Source organism: Simochromis diagramma, unplaced genomic scaffold, assembly GCF_900408965.1.
Source record: "Simochromis diagramma unplaced genomic scaffold, fSimDia1.1 OVJJ01000449.1, whole genome shotgun sequence".
Classification (NCBI taxonomy): Eukaryota; Metazoa; Chordata; class Actinopteri; order Cichliformes; family Cichlidae; genus Simochromis; species Simochromis diagramma.
In genome coordinates this window covers 1,649,160-1,674,344 of record NW_024387274.1, presented here as the reverse complement: position 1 = coordinate 1,674,344, position 25,185 = coordinate 1,649,160, and the positions used below count along the sequence as shown (strand labels likewise).

Sequence of the window (25,185 nt, the reverse complement as noted above, 5' to 3'; positions counted from 1 at the left end):
AACCGACGTGGGACGCGGGAAAGCCGAAACGGCCTGGACTCTGTCGGGCAATGGAACCACACCTTCAGCGGAAATGCGGTGCCCGAGGAAATCCAGAACAGGCAACCCAAACTGGCACTTGGAAGGGTTGATGATCAGGCCGTGCGCTGCCAAACGCTGGAAAACCTGGCGCAGATGGGACTCGTGCTGGCTCGCTGAGCAGCTGGCCACCAATATATCGTCCAGATAAAAAAAAACGAACGGCAGCCCACGCAAAACGGAGTCCATCAGCCGCTGAAAGGTCTGGGCGGCACCTTTCAGGTCAAACGGCATGCGCAAAAACTCGAACAAGCCGAAGGGGGTAATGACAGCGGTTTTAGGAACGTCTTCGGGGCGCACGGGAACCTGGTGATACCCCCGCACCAAGTCAATTTTAGAAAAAAATCGACGTTCCGGCGAGATTGGCAGAAAAATCCTGAATGTGGGGGATGGGGTAATGGTCATTCTCCGTGGCATTATTTAAACGGCGGAAATCTCTGCTTGGCCGCCACCGACCGTCCGATTTGGGCACCATGTGAAGCGGAGAAGCCCATGCACTGTTCGAACGCTGTACAATGCCAAGGCGCTCCATGGCTGCAAACTCTTCCCGAGTGACGGACAGTTTCGCGGGGTCGAGGCGGCGCGCGCGCGCGAACACCGGGGGCCCGACCGTGGGAATATAATGCTCAACCCCATGCTTCGTTACCGTGCTAGAGAAATTAGGGACAGACAGCGATGGAAACTCTAAAAGCAAACGCTGAAAAGCATCCCCGGAGGTCACTACATTAGCCCGAATCAGGGACTCGGCGGCCCAAGTAAAACAGGGTAGCGAAGAAAACGAGAGAGCATCGATTAAACGTCTGTTAGCAACATCGACAAGTAGTCCATGAGCACACAGGAAATCAGCACCCAAAATAGGTACAGAGCTAGCAGCAACAACAAAGTTCCACTGGAAATCCCGGCCATGAAAACAAACAGTCACCAACCTTTCCCCAAACGTTTTGATGGGAGAGCCGTTAGCTGCAATGAGCTGCGGCCCACAGTTCGCTGCTAGTCCGTCGGCAGCGGTAGGGGGAAGGAGGCTCTTCTGGGAGCCGGAGTCCACGAGAAAACGTCTCCCGGAGCGCGAGTCCTCTATGAAGAGCAGCCTTTCTGTATTGCCAGCGGTCGCGGCTGCTACGGCGCGCTGGCGGGTCCGTTTCCCGGGGCCGTGAAAGCGCAAGGCGGCAGGCAGCGACGCGCTCTGTCGCCAAAACGCTGATGGTAGAAACAGATGCTCTTTCCGCGGTGCCGGCGTGTAGCAATCCCTGCCGTCAGCAAGGGGGCGGATGCTCCGGGGAGGCAGGTGGAGGCATGGAAGGTGCCGCCGGCGTGTCCGTAGCCAGGGCGTGAACGTCGAAAGTGCGGCTAGCCAGGAGAATACGATCCGCTTCTTCAGCCAGTGAGCGATAATCCTTCGCAGGCAGAAGCGGAGAGTTCGCGAGGACAGCTCTCGCGGCGGCCGGTAGTTGGCGGAGGAAGAGGTGCACGAAGAGGAAACCACCGTCATCTGGCCCGAGCAACGATAGCATGTTCTCCATGAGCTCGAGCGCGGTACCGCCACCCAAGCCTGACAGGTTGAGGAGCTTTTCGGCTCGTTCGGTGTCAGAGAGGGCATAGCGCCGAAGAAGCAGCTCTTTGAGGGCGGCGTATTTCCCTTGGGCGGGTGGGTCCCGGAGGAGCGCCATCGCGCGACGGGTGGCCAGCGGGTCGAGCGAGGCCACCACATGGTGATACTTCGTGTCGTCAGCCGAGATGCCGCGAAGGGCGAACTGAGCCTCCACGTGTACGAACCATGACGGGGGGGTCATGGAGCCAAAAGTCCGGCAGTTTAAGCGCCACAGCGAACGTAGCTACAACAGGAGGCGGAGGTCCGGCGGCCGCTGATGCATCCATAGCGGAGTGTGCATTATCTACGGCCCGTTGCATGCTCGAGTCAGGGGTCACCAATGTGGAGGTAAGCATCAACGACACAGCTCTCAGTTCTCACTCCTTCTTTATTCGTCTCCAACATCAACTGCGCATATCGCGCCACAAAACACAGGAACACACTTCCTATACACTGGGTGTGAGTGGAGCCCTCTAGTGGTCCACCACAAGCCATCCAATGTTTAATAGAGTCCAATCACCTTTGCAAAATCTGTAGTTTAGATACATGTTGGGGCTTAGAAGAGATATACAAGTGGATATAATTTGCATGGCAGTTATTGCCTTCATATTCCACATCTTCCCGAGCTCCTCTCTCAGTCCTTGGTATTTCTCAAGCTTCTTGTGTTCCCTCTTCCTGATGTTGCTATCACTTGGTATAGCTACAGCTATCGTTATAGGCCTCTTCCTCTGCTTGTCCAGTTTCTTTGCATGTGTGTCCTGCCTGCTAGCATCTTGTACCCTGCTGGTATGTGCTGGAATCTTTCAGGGCATCTTCACACATCCTGCACCTTGAGTCTTGCCTGGTGTGGTAGATGGCAGCCTCTATCGATGTCGCATGCTCCTGTGCTGCCATATGCAGTGCACTGTGTTCAGCTTTGTCAAGCTATTGGTAGGAATTTTGATATCAGTCACTTCTGCTGTCTGCCAGTGGTATATGCCATACAGGGGCCTGTTCTTCCATGACCTCCTTGCCCCACTTCTTTCTTGGGTTCCTGCTGTCTGAGGTATTCACTAAGCACATGATCAGTTGTGGCCATTTTCCTGATGTACTCATAGATGTTTGCTGTTTAATCCTGGACAGTGGTTCTGTCAATCACTAGTCCACAGTCTCCTTCCAACTTGGGGTTGTGGCGTTTCTAGCAGCCTCTTTCGTTGTACATGTACAATAAGTAAAGACAGTAAAGAGCTGTTCTGTTCATGGTTCCCATTTGCCTGTGCGATTCCAAGGTACTTGTATCTGTTCTCAGTGTTTGCCTCAGTTGCCTTCTCTCCTCAGTTCTGATTACCTTCCCTCTCTTTGTTACCATCCCTACTACAGTGCTCCTGTCGGAATGAAATTCTGATGTCATTGCTGTAGATCCTAGTAGTGTGGATCAGTAAATCGATGTCTTGGTCACTACAGAACACTGTTTTTAAAGAAAAAGGGCAGCACGGTGGTGCGGTGGTTAGCACTGTTGCCTCACAGCAAGAAGTTCCTGGGTTTGACTCCACCATCTGGCCGCGGCCTTTCTGTGTGCATGTTCATGTTCGTCTGGGTTTGGTCCGGTTACTCTGGCTTCCCACAGTAGAAAGGCATGCAATTAGTTAAATAACATGCCTTAATGATTCTAAATTGCCCGTGAATGTGAGTGCGAATGGGTGTCTGTCTCTATGTGTCTGCGACAGAATGGTGATCTGTCCAGGGTCTGTCGCCCTATGACAGCTGGGATAGGCTCCAGCCCTGTTATGGATGTTATAAAACCAATCCTCTTCTTTGTATGCTCCTAACATTTAGGAACATGTTAAAATTAGGAATTTTTGCTTGTCTCATTTTAGTCCTTGTCATTCAAATCAATTACATTGAAACTATTGTCACTTCTTAAGGATTCGATGTGAAATAAGAGCTTTCCTTCCACAGACAACCCCCATCTCTGTCTTTTTGTAGAACTTTCTAACTGAATGCATTTGACGTGTTTTGTTCTTTGATTAAAATAATCATAGAACTTTCATCTGATTTTTAAATTACTGTTATAATCCCAGTCCTAAAAAGTAGAGAGTCCAGAGTACATTAATAAACCTGATGTTAAGACATCCAAAACTTTGTGACATCATGTTGAATTTATAATAAAGTGTAATTTAAAAATATGCAGAAGTCATTTTCACATGATGGCATGATCTAACAACTCAAAATAGGGCTGTTTAGTTTATCTGGTCTACAAAATTCAGCCCAAATAGTTAATAGGAGTTTCACACTTGATCCTATACAGTTTCATTTGCATGGTTGCAAGGTTAAAACTGGGTTTGGAAAACAACCCCCTGCAGGTACGAGCATTGGACTGAAAGTGTCTTTAAAACCAGCAAAGAACAACTCTGAAACACCTCCATCAAGCCTGGAGAGCAAATCGAAAAAGAAACAGCTTAAAACAAAAATATAGAATTAATAAAACTAAACTTTTATTGAAAACCAAAAATCCCCCACATATTATGATTTAGTATTTCTATTAATTAGATCATGTACTGACCTGAGTATACTGATTAGTGCCAGTTGCACTCACCCATTCATTAATATTGCTAGAAACATCAATGCACTTTTACAAATGGGATGAGAGGAGGGTCAAAAAAGAAAGGTGTGGCTCTACAGACACCCTTGTGAACTACAGACACCCATTACACAACATCCTCATGACCAGAAACCAGGGACACAGACGGGAAGAGAAATGTGCTAAACTTGACTTTGCTCAGTCCGGTGTTGCCTCGCCATGCAGGTTAAGACGAGGAGATCGAGAATATTCCAAAATTAACTGGGTTGGACAGAAGTGGGATACTGACAGTCAGTGAAAATGACCCTGAGGGGGAAGTGGATTAGAGTAAATGCAGTTTTGGTTGCTTGAACTAGACCACTGGCCTGGGAATAAAAAGCTTACTTTTAGTTCATTGAATTATGAATTATTTATTTTAAAAGTACCTGTTCTATTTTATTGTGTCTATTAATGTTCTATTAATTTCTTATTTATTTTACTCTTTCTGTGCACTTTGCAACTGTTTCTCTGTCAGAAGCCCTTAATAAATAATTTTTGATTATTAAGGTCCTGATCTGGTTAACTTAAGACATTTCCATCTCCAGGCATATGATTTATCAGAAGACCTTTCGATTCTTCTATTTCACAATGCTTATATAATTTTGTAATTTACACTTTAAAAATTGTCAAAATTGTTACCTTCTTGGCAACAGTAAGGGCTACATTGGAACCTTGCAGTTGAACAGATGACAAGTCACTTAGAACGCAGCGTTGTGGAGACAACAGGATGTGGCAAACCAACAGGGAAGATGCTGTAGCTGATCAGTGTCTTGACTGGGCTGCACTGCCAGGTTGCATTTAGGTGTTACGGGTGTTTTCAGAATAGTGTATGCATCTAAAATCCCATTTGATACATTTTTATATTGAGTTTTTCCTTCTGTTGTGTGCTTAATTAATATTTTTATAATGCAGAAATTATACATTTGTATTTTTATAAAATATCATCTGCATAAAAAATGGCTTCATGGTCTATGGTGGCTGTTTGAATACATTTTTGATATTTTCATTTTGTCTGATTAAATCCTCTACTGGCTCTATTAAAAATGTAAAGAGCGAGGCAAAGAGAAGACATCCTTATCTAGTAACATTGTGGAGCGTGAGGATAAGATTAAAATGTGAGATTTATTGATAAGTAAAAGTTGTTTACCTTTAATAACATCAGTCTGGTCAGGATGAATTAGAATTGGTATGATTTTGTCTTGTCTAGATGCCTGAGCCTCATTTATAATTCTAATGTCTGTATTGATTTGAGAAAGCAGCTGACAGTCAGAGAGGCTGGCGTAATCTTTATTTGGTTTGAAAAGCAGGGTGATCATTGCTGTGTTCAAACTTGGTGAGACTGGTTTTAAAATCTGAGGTCATTCTTATGAGTAGTGGAGATGGAAGTGAGCAGAAATGTTCGTAGAACTTCGCAGTGAAGCCATCAGGTAAAAATACTTTCATGTGTTTTTCTTTCTTTATTCATGTTTTCTCAGTTTGCAAACAATTTTTATTATTGCATTAAAACTTATGTTGTATTAGCAACTCAGTGACTCATTGAATGCTGTAAATTAGTGACTTTATCCATCTTAAGGTTTTGATTGGTTTAGTGGCTCCTTTTTAGAGATTTCTCTCAAAGAGAGAGAGGACCATATTACTGACTGGAATGTCTTAGAGTCACTTTGTGTATCCTGATCCCACTTAATCCAGCTCCACCAGTCTATTTTGCTTAGCCTAATTTTTTCTGGTATGATTATTAGTATTTTGTTGCCAGAACATCCCAGTAAAACAAAATAATCTGAAACCTTGCGATATTTTAAGATGGGTAAGTGAGCTCTATTGAGCACATGTTACACTGGTGGCCTCACACACCTCTCAACAGATGCTTAATTAAACTATGCTCTAATATTTGTTCCAAACTCTACCAAAACATTAAAAACAAACAGATTTTGTTGCTGACTAGTTAATTGCTTTTGACCACAGCAGTGATATAATTTCTTAGAGCTACTGTCATTGCAGAACTTGTGATTTTTAATTCGGATCTAATTGGCTGATAATTAAGTTGTTGTAATGTAAGAATTTGCTCTCTAAAGATGATCAGCAAACCCCAGTGGGACTGAGACCTTAATATCTCAGAATACTGAACATTATGATCAATGCAACACCTACAGGGCATGAAACTGTGGCATGCTATATATAATAGCTGTCTAACTCTGATGCAATGAATCCTCATCTGGAAAGGAACTGGCAATAAGGTTATTACTCAGCTGGTGCATAGCAGCACAGAGCAGTGCCCTCTGGTGTTGGGAAGCACAGCACAAAGAAGTATGAGTCACAAAGAGTCAGAGCTCTGTTGTTCTTTTAACCTTCACTGGTAACAACTTCATCAGTTTCTTCACAAATAGAATTTTAACTGTTAGAAAAAACAATACTCATAACGGTCTCACAGAAATTACATTATGTACAGCTATTTTCACTATCATTGATACTGGGAGGTCTCCTTCCAAATCTGGAGCTGCTGGTCAATCTGAGGTGCAACCTAGCAGTGTTGGGTGGACCAAAAGATAATATCCCAGAAGGGTTTAGGTCAGAAGAGCATGGTGGCCTGTCAATGGTATTAATTCCTTTATCCTCCAGGAACTGCCTGCATAGAGGCATTTGAGGTATTGTCATGCACCAGGAGGAATCTAGAACTGACTCCACTGATGGAGCTCTGAGATTGCCCATCCTGTTCTTCCTTGCACAGAGAATCTCCTCCATGCTCTTGAGACTGTGCTCGGAGACATGGAGGGGCTGAACTTCCTGTGCAACCTTTGTAGAGTCCATGTATTGCTTGTGTCAGTATTGCCAAAAAAAAAGAAGGAAAAAATAGAATAGAATAGAATAGAATAGCCTTGTTATTGCACACGTACAGCAAAATTGTGGATTCACCTCACAAGCTGTGGATGGAATACAAATATAAATAGCTGGACAGCAAGAATAAATTTCAGAGAACAGTAGTATGTACAACAAGCGGATTATGTACAAACAAGTGGAATACATACATCAGGAAGACGTCTATCCCAGGAGCCTATCCCAGCTAGTAGGGCGAGAGGCAGGTCGCCGATCTGTAGCAGGGCCAACACAGACAACCCACATTCACACCTATGAACCTGTGGGCTCTTTCTAAAAAAAATATTAATGTAGGGCAGATGAACATCCATTGATATCAGGTAACTATAAAAGATATATTTCAATTCATTTATTTATTTATTTCACACTTGGTACAACAGATCAAACAAACCAACCACACTTTCTATCAAAAAGCACTGCAACCATGTGTGAAAAGGAGCAGGAAGAAGAAAATATTCTTATTAAACCCCGCCCCCTATCTACAATCCAATTTATATTACAAGTGGGCACCAAAAATCAGGGAACAAACTAATATTAACATTTATCTCCGGTCCTAACCCAAACCAAACAACAAATTTACAATCAGAATATACCACCCCACATAGTAACAAGGAGAAAAGTAAAATTAAAATAAATAAAACAAAAAATTAAAATAAATAAAACAAAAAATTATAATGGATCCTTTTACAATGAACTCCAATTTCATTCACATTCTTCATATTGAGTTATTGTTTTAAGCATGTAACACTTTTTAAAACAATGTAAACTTATACAATTCTTTAAATTATAATGAAGTGAGTTCCACAGTCGTATACCCCTAACCGTTGGACTCATTAATCTTTGTGTTGTCCTAGCTAACTGATGCTTAAAATAAAATTTCCTTCTGCTATCTTCTCCCCCTGAACACATTAAAAATACTCTTTGTAACTTAAAGGGCAAAATATTATTTTTAGCCTTAAACATAATTAATAGTGTCCGTAATTTCACTAAATCTCCTAATTTTAATAATTTTGATATTATAAATAATTTATTTGTATGTTCTCTATATTTAACATTATGAATCATTCATATCACTTTCTTCTGTAATAATGGCAGAGTAACTTTGTAATTAAGATGAATTTAGTAGACACAATTACAACATCGGGCAATGAATGAGTGTAGGTAGATTTCTTCTACATATTCGTATGCATCAGACAAGTCAATATGGAACTCTGCAAATGCTGCTGATTAATGCAATGGTTCAAATAAGTAAAAAGAAAACTAGGGCACCATCGGGAAAGGGGCCGGTGCTCAAGCCCCTTCCACCCCCACCCTCTGCACGTGTCTGGACAAATGTATGACAGACACACACATCATCGAAAACTAAACACATTTTCTATATAAATTCAGTTAATTTTGGTTAGTTTTGTTAAAGCTCATTCTAGTTTTAGTTAGTTTTCCTTTTTTTTTTTTTTTTTTTTACAAAGTCTCGTTTTTTATTTTTATTTCTACATCCATCATCCATCCAACAAAAATGTTTTTTTACTTTTAGTGTTCGTTATTTGGTTCGTTTTTGTTAACGATAACAACCTTGCATTGGACTAGGTCTAAGTAGAGTCCGTCAGTTTGGTGATGAGGATGTTTGGGATTGTGTTGCTGAACGCTAAGCTGTAGTCCACGGAGAGCATCCTCATGTAGATCTTCCTGTTCTCAAGATGGCTCAGTGCTCTGTGAAGGGTGATAGTAATGGCATCCTCTGTGGACTGATTTGCTTCTTCAGCAAACTGGTGGGGGTTAAACGAGGAGGGAGGCAGGCAGTCTCTGGTGTGCTGAGAAACACTTCATGGCTACAGACATGAGAGCTATAGGTCTGTAGTCACTGAGGCTGTCTATTCCAGTATTTGGGGGATGGGAATGATGGTGCAGGCCCTCAGACAAGTAGGAACAGTGGCACGAGTCAGGGAGAGGTTGGACAGCCTGATGATGAAAACCCATGTCAGTGATCTCCTCCTGTAAAACAGGTGTAATCAGGAGGAATACGATTAGAACTGAGTATATCAGAGGTAAAGTTCAAACTGAGCAGTTTGGAGACAAAGAGAGGCAAAGATGGAATATCTTGGAATGAGAACAAAAAGTTCCAAGAGGGAAAATTGTAGATTTACACAAGATGAGGAGGTCCTCTGGACTTATTTCCAAACAGCTGCAGATTGCAAGCTTAAAAAAATCTTTTTGTTGATGTTGAATAACTGTTGAATGGCAGTCTATAAATCACATCAATAACTTAAGCCAGCCTAGATCTCAGCTTGAAGTACTTTTTGAACTTTCTAGCAAGAAAGAAAATTAGATATGACAGGAGTGACTCAAACGGACAAACTCTTGCTCTGGGGCCCAGCTCTGTTTCACTCACCCAGAGCATCACAGGGCAGTGGCCATGGTGGTTGTAACACTATGAGAAAAAAAATGACTGCTTTCTATCTTACCCGCTATTCCCAAAATATTAACAACAGAACCACCAGTAGTCCATGATAAAGTGACTGGATTGCTCATCCGCCAGCTTTTGCCACATTAGCACTCAAGGGCATGTCGTCTACTGCCTACTGAGCAACGCTATTAAAGGACACACCTTTGGCTAAGCAATTTGTATGTGCATGAGTTCTGCTGTGACACAACTATGATGACTCATCAGCCTGACGACCTTGCAGACAGCCATCTGCAGCTGATGGAGCAGAGGTCAACTGACAATCAGGCCAAACATCTAGCAAGGTTTTTTTTAAAGAATAAAAATTTGGTTTTGTAAATTCTCTCCTGCGGTTGCAATTTGAAATCAGTGTGACTCACTATGCCGTCTGTCATGTGGTTTAGAAGTCACATGACTGTGGGTATATGCGGAAAATACATGGATTATCACCCTCAGCACCACTTACTGAACAGATATTTGAGTACTTTCTAATCACTTTACAAGGCTTTGAGTGCTCAGGTAGAGTAGAAAAGCCCTATATAAGAACTATATAAGTCCATTTACCATTTTATTGAGCTAGTTTGTTTTTAAACTATGTCTTAAAGCCTTTTTGGCATAGATTAACACTGTGTCTTTGTCCTTGTCTGTGTCTCTATAGCACTGCGGCCAGTGGACAGTAAGCTTTGTCTGGGTATTCCTCCAAACACCACCCAACTCTGCCACATAAGCTGTCCTGTTGATTGTGAGGTATCTTCGTGGAGCACGTGGGGACCCTGCACGTATGAAAATTGTCAAGACCAGGTAGCCAAGAAAGGTAAGAGATACTGTTAGGGTTACAATAGTATATTGTGTCATAAAGTGACTAATCAAAGGAGTTCTGTAGGGTTTACTTTCCTGAAATCTCCCTTTAAAAATTGCATACCCCTTCATCTGCCCTACGGTTGTTATTGTGCCCCAATAAAACAAATAAGCCAACAAAATTTGCAGTGCATTGACTTTTACCCAGATTTACAATGTACAAAATATTCTACCTTCATATTCTATAGTATTTTAATGTGTTTTTGATTGTGTATTTCAAATGTTAAACTTGATGTTGACAATAAAGTCAAAATCAATTACAGAAGCCATACAGTTGGAATGGGTCTCTGACTGCTGTCGTGGGGATGTTAGTCCATCAGTAGAGTTGACACAGTCACTGCTTCATCTCTAGTTATCCCTGGAACAGCAGTGTCCACCATGACTCTGCCTTAATGAAGAACATCGAATTAAAAGGATGACTAGAAATTGTTGAAATGGATCCTTCTGGCTTTATTTACTTTTATCGTGTGTCACTGTCAGTCCATTCCCTCCCTTGAGATACTTTGTCAGACCTTTTTTGCAGCTGTCGTCCTGAGTATAACCTGTGCACTTCAGAAATTATCTGGCAACTTCAATTTGCAGTCACGTCATCAATAAACACTAGTGAATTGGTTTCACATGTCCATGCCATGTGGTATTTTTTGAATCATGAGGCGTTCCTTTCCTTATCTTTGCTTTTCTCTTCCTTCTTCTTGTGATTCAATTTAATCTTGTTTTCATATGTTTTTATTTTTGTTTTGTTTGTTTGTTTTCAGAACTATTTTTTTCAGAACTGTTTTCTGTTAACATCTAATCTTGTGTTCCTGTTGTTGGGTTTTACCAGGGGTCCAAAATTTTACTGTAAAGCCAATGATTTTCCTTCATGAAGGCATTTCATTCAGAAAGGTGTGTCTTGATTGTAGATTTGAAAAATGACCTCATTAAGAGTGTTCTTAACCAAGGAAAGTATTTTGTGATCAGCCACTTTATTCGTCTCCTGTGTCCTTCCAATGTCACTGAGCTGGATAAAGAATACAAATACAATCAAATTGCTGACTTGGCCACTCCTAAAGTATTTTCTATCTCTCTCATAGGTTTATTAGTTCAACACTTGAATTGAAATTCAAGTCATTTGTGACTGACTAACTAACTAACTGACTGAATAAAGAAACTGCTTTTCAGTCAGTTTTGAATGTAAAGTTGGACGTCTGAAAATATGGGACTATGTATAAAAGTGCATGTAAGGAATTTTGTTAAACCTTTTAAAACTGAAAGTCTTCACTGCACACACATCTTTTCCCAGTAACATCTACCGTGGTACAGTACAGTGGCAAAACAGTAAAAAAAAGTGTCAGATTTATATCAAAGTAAGTGTTCAACAGCAAACTGAGCACTTATTTTCTATGTCACATACATTTCACTTTCTGAATTCCACAAGAGGGAGGTTGCCATCATGTTTTACTATATAGACAACCTATGACATCCTTGACCAAGTCCCAAGCTATGTGTCCTCAATTTATGCAGTCAGCAGTGTTCAAGAATAAGACATGTGACCTGGATAAAACTGCAGTGCTATCATTTTAATTAATGTTAATTAGCCACAGCTGACTGAATTTAGTAGATGACAGTTGCCTTTTCAAAAGGTGAAATGGTTTTAGGACACAATGAATAATGCAAAATTAAAAATAAACAGAGCCAAAATCTTCATGTCAAAACAAAGATTCATAACTTATCACATAGCCTTCACTCCTGCCTTTCAGTTATTGCATCCATGATACACTCTGCAGATAGCAAGTCAGTGATGACTGAGAGTATAGCATTCAGTCCTCATCTTCGTTTATACAACCCTAATCCCCACCTCAACTCTTGCCGATCAAACAATTTCCCAAATTAATTTTTGTCTTCAGGCATTAGTCATGTGCAACATATAACAGACAATCAACGCAGGACTACATAAAGTGCAAGTGTGCAAAAATTTCAAAAGAAACAGAACAATACAGGCACAAGACAGCGCAGACACAAACATGCAATAGAAAAGCGCAACAATGACAGTAGGTTGTGCAGAAAGTAACTTGATATATGAAGGTGTGTGTGTGTGTGTTAGTCCAGTGTGTTCAGGAGTCTGGCGGCTTGGGCGAAGAAACTGTTTCGCGGTCTGGCAGTGAGCGCCCGGTACCTATTGCCAGAAGGCAGCAGATTGAAGCTTGTGTGTGGGGGGTTTTCCACAATGCTGGTGGCTTTGTGGAAGTAGCGGGTGTGATAGATATATGCATCGCATTATTCATCATGCAAAGTTCTTTGAATCTTTGTTAATTTAACTCCTAATCCATCCAATTTTATTTATAAAGCACTTTAAAATACCCAGCACAGGACAAAAGTGCCGTACAGAAAATAGGTCAAAAACAATAGAATAACAGAAAACAGCAAATATAAATAAATAAAACACACAATACATAAAAATTAAAACAGCCCTATATTAAAAAACAAGATAAAACCGCATAGAATCAACTAAAAACAACGAAAATAAAACTAAAAATCTCTAAAGGGAGACCGTTCCACAGTTTTGGAGCTGCTCCAGCAAAAGCATGATCTCAGTCACTTGTGCTACATGTAACAATGGACTGTTAAAAGCAATATTTCAATAAAAAACATCTGGTGAAAAAATATGCTACAGTTGTACACAAGCTTACACACAGGGGTAGCCATAGTTTATTAGTTTGAGATCATGTAGCTCATTAGATTTCTGTTGTTCCCCCAAAGGCTTTAAATTGAGGAAGAGGAGAATCATCAATGAACCAACAGGTGGGACAGGAAACTGCCCCCACCTGGTGGAGGCCATACCATGTGAAGACCCGAGCTGCTACGACTGGCTGGTGGTTAAACTGGAGGACTGTATCCCAGATAATGAGGAGAAGTGTGGACCAGGAACCCAGATCCCTCAGGTCCAGTGTGTCAATAGTGACGGTGAGTATATGTGAACATATTTATCCTAGTCCGAGCTTTAGGAGTAGCTGGTCTCTGAAGTGCTTGGAGATTGCCTTTAAGTTTTGGTTCCAAGCAAAAGCTACTATGGTGTTTTGACACTTTCCATAAATTATCTATCACTCTGCTAGCAAAACATCCCCAGGGTACTATCTTCATACTGTAGAAAACTCAAAACACTGATGATTTTCTGTAGTCAGGTCTCTCTGAGTAGACAGAGGATAATGTTTACAGAAGGTGTAATTCACACAGAGTCACGTGACAATTATGCTTAAAATTGTCTACTTTAAAAATACTTTATGTAATTTTGGCACACTATGTGCCATCACCACAGAAACAGTGCCAGTGGAAAGTCAGGGGCATTTCTCCACTGTCACTGAGTTTTCCTGTTGCCCTCTGTGCAGGTATGGATGACAGATGACCTGCGGTCCCACTCGCACTGGCTTTATCACACAGTTGTCTTTCAGTTGGCACTGACATTTCACACTAGGCATGTCACACAGATAGAAGCACAATAAGGAGTAAGATGTGAGCATGAGTGAATTTTATCTTGATAATGGAAAATTGGACAGTGGCTTATAAATTTGTTGATAGACATCCACTCATCATGATGCACATGCCTTTAAAGCTGCTGTGAAAGCTCGCCTAAGGGTGGGTGATAATGTGTTATGTACATCATACTTTAGGAGGCTGTGTGGCACCTGTGCTGGGATGTTTCTTACACCTTTTAGGATGATTATTTATTTCTAAGTAGTCCATCGATGATTTTATCGTAGTCTGCCGTCCCATTCACATCTCTGTGTGTTTTTCCACAATCAAAAGATAGCATCATTTTAGAAATGCATATGTTTAAAGTAAAAGTCTTAGTGGTTTAGAATTGTTTGGCAATGAGACACACTACATCGATGATGTAAATGAATCATTTTTTTAGGTTGTAGTCAGTGTGATGTAGGTCAGTCTTTTCACTTTGATTGATGCAGAGATTCTTGTCCTCCCTATTGATCCATCCTGGTTAATCTCAATATGCTCCTTGCCCAACACGGTATTTACTGTATTTAACGTAGATTTCCCTATTGTTTGTGCTGTTATGACCAATTTCATCATGTTCTAGTGTGAGTGCATAGCTACTTTGCCTCAGGAATTCTCCTCTCACTTACACAGACATAAGGATTCAACGATTCAAGGAGATTTCTTGTCATTTGCATCACATGTATACATGAGGTGAACGAAATTATGTACACATGGTCCCGGAGCAAAAAGAAAAAAGAAAGAGAATAACGAAGAAACAGAATTATTTTTTCAAAAGTAATAAATAAATAGTTTGGGGGGGGGGGGGTTAAGAAAACAGAATAACAAGTAATAAAATAATACGATAAATAGAGTGCAACAACCTGAGTACCAGTATGGAGTATGGATATAGAATGTAGGTATAAATACTTTAGCAGCAAAAGGGCTTGATGACCAGCAGTGATAAAGTGATGGTGTCAGTAAGTGTCAGTAGTGGTTAAGGTGCTGCAATATCAGTTTTTGTCCACTTATGCATTGAGAAGTCTCAGAGCTTCTGGAATTAAGCTGCTTCTCAGTCTGGTAGTTTTGCAGTTTTGCATTTTATGCTCGTCAGCTTCTTGCCTGAGGAGGCAGAATCTTGGGATTCTGAGTTTGTGGTCTATTGTTGTTGTAGTGGTCAAACTGTGTCATGGTCCTGGGTTGTTAGACCCAGTGTTTTGTGTTTATTATTGGTGGCATCTTATGTTTCGGGTTAATTCTTGTTTTCTTAGTTCTTCGGGTTTTGGTTCTGGTGTTTAGTGTTTTATTGTTCCTACCTGTGTTCTTCTCCCCTGTGCTCTGTTCATGTCCCTGAGTTTGTGGTGCAAAACAGTTTGTGAGTTTCCTGTTTTACTTTGAAGGTCTGTGTCTCGTTATGCCATTAGTTTCAGCTGTCTCCACCCCTGCGTGTCATTTCCTCATTATCTGGTGTGTATTTATAGTGTGTGTTTGCCTCTGTTTGTCCTTGCACTGTCTGTGTAACTTGGTGAATATCTGTGTCTCTCTGCGCTTCATTCTCCACTCCTCATCCCCTATGTCACCTCCTTATGTTTTTTCCTGCATGTTGTTCTGTGAGTTATGGTTTCGGGTTTTGTTTGTTACTAGTTAAATACAAAATGCTGTTTCTAAAATAAGGTGTTTATTATTAAGGGGATTACATGACCCTGTGTGAAAAAGGGATTGCCCCTAAATCTAATTTCACTACCTGGGCCCATGTCCTGTATGTTTTAGGTTTGACAGTGTTTTTAGTAGATAAAGGTGAATGGCTTAAACATGAATTGAGCTCTGGTTTGGGGAAGGCCTCGGAGGGGACTGATAGCAGCTCCTACAGATAAGAACCGGAAGGGGTGTGTTTGTAGGCGTGGTCCGAACCTGAAATACAGATATTTTATCTCCAAAACTGGTTTGGCCACCCTTAGCAGCAACAACTCCAGTCAAGATTTGCAATAACTGGCAATGAATCTTTTACAGCGCTGTGGATGAATTCTGTCCCACTCGTCTTTGCAGAATTGGTGTAATTCAGCCATGTTGGTGGGTTGAGCATGAATCGCTCATCCCAGAGCATCTCAGTCAGATTCAAGTCAGGACTTTGACTAAGTCACTCCTGAGTCTTCATTGTGTTTTTCTTTAGCCATTCAGAGGTGGACTTGCAGGTGTGTTTTGGATCAGAACCCAAGTGTGCTTCAGCTTGTAGTCACAAACACATGGCTGGACATTCTCTTTCCATAGACAGTAGAATTTATGGTTCCATTACCACAGAAAGTGTACCAGGCAGTTGTAACACTGGTGGTGCAATACTAGACCTGTTAGTGCTACTTCTTGCCTTCTTTGCATGTAGTGCAGGCAGTATAGTTACCTTTAACCACAGTACGAGGACAGAAGGGAAATATGGACCAGATCAGACAGGTTCTAGATCCGTAGGAGCCAAGGGTGTATGACAACAGAGGACTTGTACACAGTAGGTGTAGAAAACACAATTGCATTTATTAGCAATTATTAAAGTTGTGCACATTTAACAAAAGTAGAGCGCGCTTCTTGAAAACAAAATAAAATAAACCCCACAAATGGTCGACCCAAGGATATATTGTCTTTTGTGTCTTTTTTAAAGTCAATTTCAGTCTTTCAATGTTCAATAGTCACTCAGTGTGTTTGTAACCAGTCGGGTTACAATCTACCAGTTCATCCGGCTCTTTGGGCTGGGCTCGCCATCCAGTACTGGAAAAGGGATCCTCAATTCTTCTCAGGTCCTCAAAACCAATCCAATCCAAATAAGCAAAGGGAAAAAACCTGACCTGGGGACCAGGCCAGAACACAGTAGTTCAACATTTAAGCTATCATGCCTGTAACTTATTATTACTACTGGTTGCTTGTAGTGCTTCTAACCGTATTTTCACGACCATAAGACGAACTGTACTAAAAGGCGCAGTCTCAGTTATGTGTGCCATTACTGTATTTAACACACACATAAGGCGCACTGGATTATAGGGCGCATACAAGTACCGTATGCGTATTTAAAAATAAAGCGGGAGCAAACCTGAGTTCGGTACCTTACTCACATTTCTATTACCGGTAATCGTCATCATCAACAACACACAAGCATACAAGTGTGCGTATTTAAAAATAAAGCAGGAGCAAAACAAAGTTTGGTACTCACATTTTTATCATCAATCAAACCCATCGAAGTCCTCATCCTCTGTGTCTGAATTGAACAGCTGCGCTAAATCTCCATCAAACATGCCAGGTTCACTGTCTTCACCGTCAGAGTCACTTTCCGTGCCGTGCGGCTCCTCGGAAACGATGCCGGCTTTTGCGAAAGCTCGAACAACAGTGCCAGCAGACATGTTAGCCCAAGCATCTACAATCCATTGGCAAATTGTGGCGTAACTCGCCCGGCGCTGCCTTCCACTCTTGGTGAAACGGTGGTCTCCATCGGTCATCCATCGCTCCCAGGCCGCTCGCAGCCTTACTTTGAACGGGCGGTTCACACCGATGCCCAGCGGTTGGAGTTCCTTTGTCAGGCCTCCCGGAATGACAGCAAGCTCACAGTTCATTTGTTTCACTAGTTTTTTCACATCGGTTGTGAGATGGGCACGCATAGAGTCACAGATTAAGAGCGATGGTGATGCGTGGAAAAAACCACCTGGTCTCCTTACATACACCTCCCTCAGCCACTCTTTCATCATTTCCTCATCCATCCAGCCCTTTTCATTTGCCTTAATGATGATTTCTGCTGGAAACTTCTCTTTAGGCAAAGTCTTTCGCTTAAAAATCACCATAGGCGGCAGTTTCTGTCCATTAGCATGGCAGCCAAGCACAACAGTGAAAGAAGACTTTTCATACCCCGTTGTGCGTATCGCTACCGTGCTGGTCCCCTTCTTCTCCACAGTGTGACTCACCGGGATGTCAAAAGTGAGCGGGACCTCGTCCATGTTTGTGATGTGGCTGGGCTGGATGTTTTTGTCGCCGATGTGTTTGCTGCAGTAGGAGTGGAAGATGGCCAGCTTTTCCTTATAATCCGCTGGAAGTTGCTGCGCTACCGTAGTCCTGGTCCGGATGGAAAAATGGCACCGTTTCATAAAACGAAAGCACCAAGACGGACCTCCTTGGAAATGTTCAATGTTCATCTCTTCAGCTAGTGAAACTGCTTTTAGCCTAATGGTGACCGTCGAAACGCTTCTCCCACTCGTTCTTTGCTCGATGATCCACCGCTCGAGTCTTTCCTCCAACTCGGGCCACCTCGCCTTATGTCCGCGGAAACTCAACTGCGTTTTCTTGACCTGCCGGAGCTTGTTTTCTAGCTTCCTCCATTTGCAAACCATCGATTCGTTAATCTTAAATTCTCTCGCGGCTGCTCGATTTCCATGTTCCTCCGCATAGCTGATGGCCTTCAGTTTAAACTGTGCTTCATAAGCGTGTCTCTTTGCCATTTTCAGGGTTGTTAAAACAACGATGTTCCACATAATGCACATACCTGTTCTTTTATACAGGTATGTGCGATTGTCCGGTATATACGATCAACGCCCACACTTCACCCTTTAGCCTTCTCATGGTGTTCTCTACTACGTCCTCCTTACAACACACAGGGCGCACTGCGCTATAGGGCGCGCCGTACTTTTTGAAGAAAATCTAAGACTTTTAAGTGCGCCTTATGGTCGTGAAAATACGGAAATTTCTTTCAAAATATTCTATGTTGTACAACAAATTATTCTCATTTCAAAGGGAAAAAGTGCATAGGAAACACACATTTAAAACAATACAAAATAGCTCAGCAGTGCATTAAAAATACACATTGGCTTGAGACTTATCAAGTTTCAGCTAAGTACAGTGCAGGTGAAGGCACTTAATTTCACGTTGCTAATACTTAATTGTGCAGAACTATAATTAGCACCATGAGAAAAGTGAACATGTGCTAACATAACAACTTCACACAAAACCATACATTATACATCAATACCACAGTAATGTGACATAAACCTTTAAAGAACATCTCGTATAAAGTGCAGCAGACTCAGTGCTAATTGCTTTAGCCTCAGAAAAGGCACTTTCATTGCAAAATGGCTAACGGAAGTTAGCATCAGAGCTAGCGGCAGGTAGCATGCTATGCTAGCGCACGTGTACTGCCTGGGACTTACCATGTGAAGCAACAAATGCTACACGGGGCTTCACAGTGCTCACGTTGGCTCACGGCCTCTGGAATACAGTATCACTCTTATTATTCTTGCCGAAAAAAGGACTTTCACTATCCAGCTAGCTTCTTTGCCACACGGGTAAACTGATCTTTCACCGTCTGTGTCTCTGGCGTATCTGACTGGCACACGAAGACACACACAGGTGTCTCAGCAGCGCACAGAGTGGGGGAGGGTCAGACCGGCCAATGATTGGTCGCTCAGTGGATCTGACAAACACACTCTAAAGGACTAAGTCCTGCCCCCACACCATCTATATACCACATATACATATGTACATATTAAACTTATGTTTACATGCTTTTTATCAGTATTTATTATAATTAACTTTGTTTTTATCAATATTTATTCCCATCGTGAGAGTATGAATATTTATACTTTTAATCCCGTTTTCAACACTGGGTTACACAGTGAAACAGCCTCAGACCATCACATTATCACCACCATATTTTACTGTTGGTATGATGCTCCGTTTCTGAAATGCTGTGTTGCTTTTACACCAGATGTAACGGGACACAAACCTTTCAAAAAGTTTGACTTTTGTCTCATCAATCCAAAGAGTATTTTCCCAAAAGACTTAGGGATCGTCAAGATCTTTTCTGGCAAAACTGAGACGAGCCTTTTTGTTCTTTTTACTCAGCAGTGTTTTTCGTCTTGGAACTCGCCATGCAGGCTGTTGATGCCCAGTCTCTTTCTTATGGTGGAGTTATGAACACTGACCTTAACTGAGGCAAGTGAGGCTTGCAGTCCTTTGGATGTTGTTCTGTGGTCTTTTGTGACCTCTTGAATGAGTCATCGCTACTCTCTTGGGTTAAATTTGATCGGCCGGCAATTCCAGGGAAAGTTCGCCACTTTTGCCATGACTCTCCTCTGTGGTTCTCTGGAGTCTTACAGCTTTAGAACATAGCATTACAATCTTTTAAACACACACATAGAGAAAGAGATAGTATAAACAGAGCAAGTTGCTGTAGAACAAAACAAATTTAAAAGTCAAAGCTGTAGAATTAAAGGGTGGATGGACAAGCAGAAGAAGAAGGCCTTAGTGTCCTGCACAGCCAATACTGGCTAACTCTGGAGGCTGAGGCTGGGGCCTGACCGCCCTCAGCCTTGAAACTGGAATGGATGTAGTGTGCTTAGTCTCTGCTCATGTTCAATCTCTAGTGGATAGGGAATCACTCTCTGGCTTGGGCCCAGTGTTGGCTTATCCAGGCAGCCCTTGTTCTAGCCATAGGAATCGGGTGCGGTCCTGATGTTGACTGATCCAGGTGGAAAGACTGTGATGTGCTGGGTGGTGACTGCTGCTGTTGCAGTGTCAAGGCTTTTGTGCCGAGCTGCTGCAGCGACAAGGCTTGGGTGTAGGACTGCCAGTGCTGCAACAATGACGATGGGCATTGACAAGGCCCACACTCCCACTTTAAGGACAGCACAGTCTCAGGCAGGTAGCTAGCAATCGCTGTGACAAGTGGGTGGCTTGCTGCCTGTGTGCTAAACCCACCAACTCTAATTATAGGTGAGGAGTGGTGATGTTCACCAGGCAGTTGGGAGACATGGTGTACCCCACCACCACACTTTCCATTGGGGGACTTATGGTCAGGCGAGTCCCTCCGCAGAAACACTCATACTATGTGATGAACTATTTGCCGCTCGTAAAATTCCTTGTCTGCTCGGTCCTTTATCTGGTTGTGTTATTCTGTTATGGCAGGGGTCCCCAATCCCAGTCCACGAGGGCCGGTGTCCCTGGAGGTCTTAGATGTGTCCTTGTTCCACCACAGCTGATTTCAATGGATAAATTACCTTCTTAACATGTCTTGAAGTTCTCCAGAGGCCTGGTAAAGAACTAATCATGTGATTCAGGTGTGTTGATCCAGGGTGAGATCTAAAACCTGCAGGGGCACCGGCCCCCCGTGGACTAGGCTTGGGGACCCCTGTGTTATGGTGTATATGGATGAGAACCTAAATGCAGACTCTTGAGACTGAGTTAAGTAACAAATAGCAAACCAAATCCTTGTCAATGAAATTGATGAATTGAGGCTTTAGATAGTAACAAAAACACAATTAAAGACAGTGTATCTTGTTGGTCATAGAAACCTGGCATCATTCATTCATCCCAGACACTGCTATCCAGTTAACAGGTGACACAGTTCAACATCACAACAAAACCAGTGACTCCAGTAATAACAGTGGAAAGGGGCTGTTTGTGTATATTAATAACATGTGGTCCACCAACATACCCCTAACTTAGAGTATGTAACTTTTAAATACAGACTCACATACACATTTTTCTGTAGAGTTTACTGCGGTTGAGATTTTCATTCCACTGGAGCATAGTGCTAACTCAGCTCCTGAACATATATGCAGCAGCATTAGTAAACATCAGCACAGATATCTTGACCCAGTGTCTGTTGTACTTGGAGACTTTAATAACATGGACTTAAAAGCAGCTACACTAAACTAGCTACGGCCAGCTGGGATAGGAGGCTTCAGGAAGGTAATCCGTGGGTAGGGCTGCCACAAACGATTATTTTGATAGTCGACTAGTCACCGATTATTTTTGCGATTAGTCGATTAATCAGATCATCATCCATTGGACGTAAAACGTACAGCTTATTGCACCAGCAGCATCTGCTCTTATATAACTATCATTAGCTTACAGCTTTAAGTGTTTAAGGTATGTGCTAACTAAAAATAAAGACAAGATGATAATTCATTAAATTTTAATGAAGTTTGCAGATTGTTTCGGTGAAGTTTAATAAACTCCTTGCTATCTAAAATATAACAGGACACCGGAGTAAATTCTCGAGCATCTCACACTTCTGAGAATCAGCTGTCTGCTTGATGTTTATTCAGCTGTGTAAAAACTATAACTTTAATCTCAGCCAAACCGATTTACTCAGGAACAAATAAAATACTGAAAAAAGCCAAACAATAAAGTTTTTAAGTTATCTAAGTCAACGGTCTCCAACCTTTTTTGCGCCACGGACCAGTTTATGCCCGACAATATTTTCACGGACCGGCCTTTAAGGTGTCGCGGATAAATACAACAAAATAAAACTAGTATCGGTACCGAAAAAAAGATTTATTCATAACACACTTGAAAAGACCCAGGAAAACCGAGTTAACGATAAAAACGATAACAAAATAATGCTGAAAACTGATAAAAACCCTGAAAACCATACATTTCACACCTGAGCCTCAACTCTCGCGGCCCGATACCAAACGACTCACGGACTGGTACCGGTCCGAGGCCCGGGGGTTGGGGACCGCTGATCTAAGTTACTTATGTATGTTTAACCTGAGTAGCGAAAGACGGCGGTGGGTTTGAAAACGATTTGCCGGGAGTCCGGTGTTCTCACGGCTCTAGTGAGCCTTGCCCCCGGCTAGCTATCGAGCTAGTGGGTATCAGACGTCTCCGAAAACGTCAGAGCGCTTTTGAAAATATGCGGTGTCTTGATAAACTGAACCGATATTTGAGGTTTACACAGCTACATTCTCGCCTGAAAATATGTTAAACGTTTATTTTTGTGACCCATAAAGAATAATAAGAGTAATATTAAAACTAACTAGCTGCCGCCATTGTTGGAAACTGAGCAGCGATGCACTATGAATTCTGGGACACAGCTTCTTCTTCTTCGGGGTTTAACGGCAGCTGGCATCCTCGTACATGCAGTGCTGCCATCTTCTGTTTCAGTCCGTTATTACACTCTTAAATCCTACTACTTATTCCTGCGTCTTTTGTGATCTTACAAAGCTTCAAACGACGCGTCGACTATTAAATCAGTCGTCGATGATTTTGATAGTCGACGTAATCGTGACTAGTTGAGTAATCGTGGAGCCCTATCTGTGGGTGATCATTGTAACACCGAGGAAAGTCAGGTGACCGAAAAGCCAGATGGGGATGACAACAGGTGAGGGATTCAGGGACGCTCAGATGGCAGCTACTATTTATAGCAAAACTCGCCAATGTGTTTGACTAATAGTGGTATCACAAGCCAGTATAATATTCATTCTGCTACATGAGCAAAGTGGTAAACCACCCGACACCATAGCAAATAATTATAAACATGGGTGAACAAATTTTCCCATATGCAGTGAGCTGTGTTAAGTGTCTATATTCTTAGCAAGTGCTAGGAAGCATTGCTCACCAGCTTGACCAGCTTGCTGTCCTTGTTGAGGTTCAGATTAAAAAAATAAACTGGCTCCTGCACAGATAAGACTAAGACTGCACACTCAGGATACTTGAGGGCCCTTCAGCTCAGGAGATTATAGATTCTAAGGAGGTCATCCAACTCAGGAGAGTTGGGCCCTCTGATACTGTGCAGGACCCTTTGGATATTCGGGCTAGGGCTACACAGCAAACATAGGCTGGGTCACAGGAGGGCACTCAGGATACTTGTGTCATCTAGCTCAGGAGTTTCTGAATATTGGGGGAATCCTCCGGATATTGGATATTGGACAGACAGGATATTTGCAATGGGCTTTGCAAGACTCTTGGGATTCTCAAGCTGGGGCTACACAGGACCTTCAAGACATTCAACCTGGGGCTGCCCAGGATGGTCAGGATACTTGGAGTCATTAAACTCAATATATTCTGGGTACTTAGAATACTGGGGGTCATTTGGCTCAAGAACATTTTGGAGAATCCTGGGGTCATTCAGTTCAGGATTCCTAGGACCATCTGATACTCAGCCCAGCCTGTGAATGATGTACTGAAATGTCAGTGAGATGTCACTCCCATTTCCAACATATAAATTTATAGGGTTTATAGATTTGTTAGACATTTGTTGTGTTTAACTTATGTATAACTTTGGCAGCACAAAGCAAAGATGAAAACCAGCACAAAGAGACTTTGAGGCCGCAGCCTGAATGCTCATCACTGCAAACAGCCAAAACTGAATTTACACTTCCCCATTGCACTCTTGTACTTTTGTGCAGTAAAAACAAAACTAATGCCCATATCCACAATGTAGACTGCGTCACTTTTTTCCTCCTCCCAAACACAAATTAATATCAGGTGATTGTACCACAAAGACATGCAAAAACAATAAGCGAGATCAATAGGCAGGCAGACTAAAGATTCCAAGGAACTGAAGGATTGGAACTGGTTCTCGATTCCAATTCTGGGGGTGGGAGGATTGTCTAATGATGTTATGGACTCTGCTGAGACAGCGTTTGTATGCAACATCTTGGATGAATGGAAGAGAAGTCTCGGTGATCTTTCCTGCAATCCTCACATCTCATGCAGGCCATGATTCTTTCTCATATGTATAGTTTTAGATGTGGGGGTCAAGCTGGGGAAACAGTCATTAAACCACCAGAGTCATAGAAGGTCTTTAAAAGCGCTTCCTGGACTCCAAATGACCTCAGTCGCCTCAGCAGGTAGAGTCTGCTCTGACTCTTCCTGTAAAGAGCATCAGTGTTGTGGCTCCAGTCTTCTCCCTGAGGAGAGGCTTTATTTCAGGATTTATCCATGGCTTATTGTTAGAAAAACACCGTACCTTTATGATGGGTATGGTGTTGTCCACACAGAAGTTCATGTAATCTGTAATGCAGTCTGTGATGCTGTTGAGGTCATCCTCCAAAGGGCTGCAGAGGTTGTCCCACACAGTAGAACGGAAACAGTCCCTCAGGGCCTCTTCAGTCTCTGCCGACCATTTTTTAACTGTGCGTTTCACAACTGGTTCTCTGTACTAGAGGTTTATACACAGGGGTGCACATAAGTGGTTCGCTGTCAAAATAAAAGATTCGACGCAAAGAAGTTGCAACGCGCGTTTGCGTGCATAAGATTTTCTGGAGGAGGTCAGACATTTGTTTAGAACTCTTAAAGATGTCAAGAAGCTCCTTTAAGCAGTTACTTTGGTGTTCCTCCTCCTCCAAAGAATAGCAGAAGGAGTCCGAACTACAAAAGAAGCGCGTATTCTCGGAAAAGTGGTTGCAGTAGGTGAGCTGGCTTCAAACAAATGATGAACGCACAGAGATGTGGTGCAGAATGTGCCGTGAAAATCCCACTCTAGCGGACAAAAACACTGCCTTTTATATGTACGCAAACGCAGGTTGCAACTTC

At 42.3% G+C, this 25,185-nt stretch overlaps 1 protein-coding gene and 1 long non-coding RNA gene across 3 annotated transcripts in view; one reads left to right on the top strand and one right to left on the bottom strand.

The window, feature by feature from the left end:
* thsd7aa (thrombospondin, type I, domain containing 7Aa) overlaps nucleotides 1–25,185 on the top strand; it is a 178,677-nt gene that overhangs the window by 75,311 nt on the left and 78,181 nt on the right. For both annotated transcript variants that reach the window (XR_005691678.1, XM_040002628.1), the window contains exons 5-6: nucleotides 10,232–10,387; nucleotides 13,171–13,374. Coding sequence is in view for 1 of the 2 variants with exons in the window: in XM_040002628.1 (XP_039858562.1) it covers nucleotides 10,232–10,387; nucleotides 13,171–13,374 (360 nt within the window). In the remaining variant the exon portion in view is untranslated. The remainder of the gene's footprint in view (nucleotides 1–10,231; nucleotides 10,388–13,170; nucleotides 13,375–25,185) is intronic.
* On the bottom strand, nucleotides 1,928–15,879 carry LOC120715618. The gene is made up of 3 exons (XR_005691686.1): nucleotides 15,865–15,879; nucleotides 11,583–11,584; nucleotides 1,928–2,112 (listed from the first exon to the last, which is right to left on the bottom strand). It is a non-coding gene; the product is annotated as an uncharacterized LOC120715618 (long non-coding RNA).